This window comes from Sphaeroforma arctica (assembly GCF_001186125.1).
Source record: "Sphaeroforma arctica JP610 unplaced genomic scaffold supercont1.3546, whole genome shotgun sequence".
Taxonomy (NCBI): domain Eukaryota; class Ichthyosporea; order Ichthyophonida; genus Sphaeroforma; species Sphaeroforma arctica.
This window is the reverse complement of record NW_014037012.1, coordinates 1-2,741: the sequence shown is the minus strand read 5'-3', so window position 1 is coordinate 2,741 and position 2,741 is coordinate 1. Positions and strand designations below refer to the sequence as shown.

Sequence of the window (2,741 nt, the reverse complement as noted above, 5' to 3'; positions counted from 1 at the left end):
CATATATATATATATATATATGTATGTATGATTATATATATATGTGTGTATACGATATATATATACATATATTTATATCTATATTCATCTTTATATATATTATACATACATATATATATATATATTTCTTTATTTCTTGATATGTATGTGTTATATTAAAGTATCATAAGTCTATATAACTACCCTTTCATGACCTCCTGGCCGTTCCGATCTCTAATGAGACAACTGCCGACTAATTATGCTGGAAACATTCTGCCATTCACACATCTGTACCGAACAATTACACTCGGTTATATATGACACAGCTGTTCTTCTTCTCTGTAAGCACGGATCTTGTAGTCACTTCCGCACTCTGTTTGAAGCTGTACAGTGTACACCGTCTTAATACATGCCTATTGTGTCACTCTCCCACAGCCAACGAACACCTTTGCGCGTGTCGCAACGTACAGCTACAGCGCTGCTAAACCCACAGGAGCGATCGCACAGCTGTATGTGGCCCGGGTGTACAGCCAGCTTTGACACAGCCGAACTGATGAAGGATCACGTGCTGCACACGCACTTCTCCGATGAAGACTTCAGCAAATACACCTGTGACGTGGGAGGATGTGAGAGGACATACGTCACCAAACATGCCTTTGAAGATCACAGGAAGACCCACTCACAAGACGAGCTGGACGGGTCTTCTGAGTACAAGTGCGAGTTTGCCGGTTGCGGGAAAACCTATAGGCTGAAGAGTATGCTGGACAGACACATAGGCAAAATCCATAGCGTGACGTATGTCTGTGACCATCCTGGCTGTGGGGAGAAACTCACGTCGAAGAAAGCACTCAGAAGCCACCGGGTAGTGCACAAAGACGTCAAATCTCCGAATATAGCGTGTCCCGTCTCCGGGTGCCAGGAGAGTTTCAGCTCGCGTATGAGACTAAAAGCACATATAGAGCTGTCACACCCGTCTGTCATACGGGACCAAGACTCTCGCACGCCTCACAGTCGGGACAAAGAAATGGCATCGCCCGATGACCAGAAACAGGTCTATGCGTGCGACTATCCCGGCTGTAATAGGGTCTATATGAGTGCCTGGGCCCTGAAAGAGCACAGGGAGAGGCACCGGAGTTCTCCATACGACTGTGGCCTGTGCACCCAATCGTTTGCGTTTAGAAAAGATCTGTTGGTCCACCGGCGCACTCATAGTGCGGATGGGGTGAAGCCCATATACAAATGCGATCACCCCGGCTGTGACCGAAGTTATGTGGTGCCCGGGCGTCTGGCACGGCATAAGGCTACCCACAAGTCTGCGACATACAAGTGTGACTACCCGTCCTGCATACAGACCTTTGGGCTCAAAGGAGACCTGGCACGCCACAGACAGACGCACAACCCGAACCGGTCGGAGTCTGTGTTCTGCGACCATCCCGGGTGTAGCAAAAGCTATAGGAGTGCGCATGCGCTGGCCATGCACAAGGAGAAACACCTGACCGCCACACTCGCCTGTCCCTACCCATCCTGCACCTATACGTTTGTGTATAAACAAGACTTAGCACGTCACGTACGGACGCACGGGGCCGTCTACCCGTGCGATATCCCCAGCTGCAGGCATATTGCCACGACACAGGAAGCTCTCAATGCACATAAGGCCACACACAGTACTGAGTCACGCCCCGAGTCGCAGGCCTGTGACTAAAACGGGTACAACTAGACGGGTTGAGGCTGATACATAGATGCAATACGAGCATTGGCATGGTCCTCGCTCTCGCTAATTACTACTGTAATTGATGCGAAGTATACGTACACCTTAGTGCTCATGCGCATGTTAGGTTATATCGTTCACGCAACGGCACAGGTAGAAGCGCACTATACGAAGGTTCTCTCCTGCGACTGGCCTGGGTGTGGCCAGACGCTCGCCTTGTCGGGGACAGTTACGCCAACACGAAAACACATAGACTCAGTAAGGTCGGCTGGTTCCGAGATCATCACACAGTAAGGTTGGCTGGTTCCGAGATCATCATACAGTAAGGTTGGCTAGTTCCGAGATCATCACAGTAAGGTTGGCTGGTTCCGAGATCATCATACAGTAAGGTTGGCTAGTTCCGAGATCATCACAGTAAGGTTGGTTGGTTCCGAGATCATTACGCTGTGATACACGTATTTAATCGTCACATCCATCTGAGACAGGCTTGTTAGTCTGTGCCTATGCCGAGTGCCAGCAGACGATTATGAGAAAGGCTGGCGTCACAAGACTTACTGTGACTTACCCTCATGTTGCCAAGACAACAGCAGTGTGCTTTTCTGGACTGTCGCAGGGCTTTCGCGCAGCAAGATTACTTGCTCCGACACAAATACCGAGTTCATGGCCAAATATAATACAACTACATTGTAGTCCGATAAATAAGTTTGTAATGTTTTAGACGATATTAAAGAAAGCAAACAAAGAGAACGTATGATTACGTATTATAAAGCCGTGATACAAGCAAATATAGTTACGTACGTTAATTTACTATAAGTACGATGAAGAATGAAACATTACGTACCATGAAGCCGTGTTACAAGCAAATATAGTTATGGGAGTTAAAATACTATAAGTACGATGAAATATGAAACATCACGCACTATGAAGCCGAGTTACCAGCAAATATAGCTACGTATGTTAAATTACTATAAGTACGATGAAGTATGAACCAGGTACAACAAAACACTTATACGAACACACAACCGAAGTATGGCATGACCATATAGATAGGTAT

General features: G+C 46.8%; 1 protein-coding gene across 1 annotated transcript; it reads left to right on the top strand.

Moving 5' to 3' along the window:
- Positions 1-388: 388 nt before the first annotated feature.
- On the top strand, positions 389-2,461 carry SARC_13651 (hypothetical protein; the record flags this gene model as incomplete). Its single annotated transcript, XM_014292220.1, has 2 exons — positions 389-1,982; positions 2,045-2,461. One exon carries the CDS (start codon positions 389-391, stop codon positions 1,679-1,681), a length of 1,293 nt encoding a protein of 430 aa, XP_014147695.1. The 3' UTR covers positions 1,682-1,982; positions 2,045-2,461.
- Between the last annotated feature and the right edge of the window lie 280 nt (positions 2,462-2,741).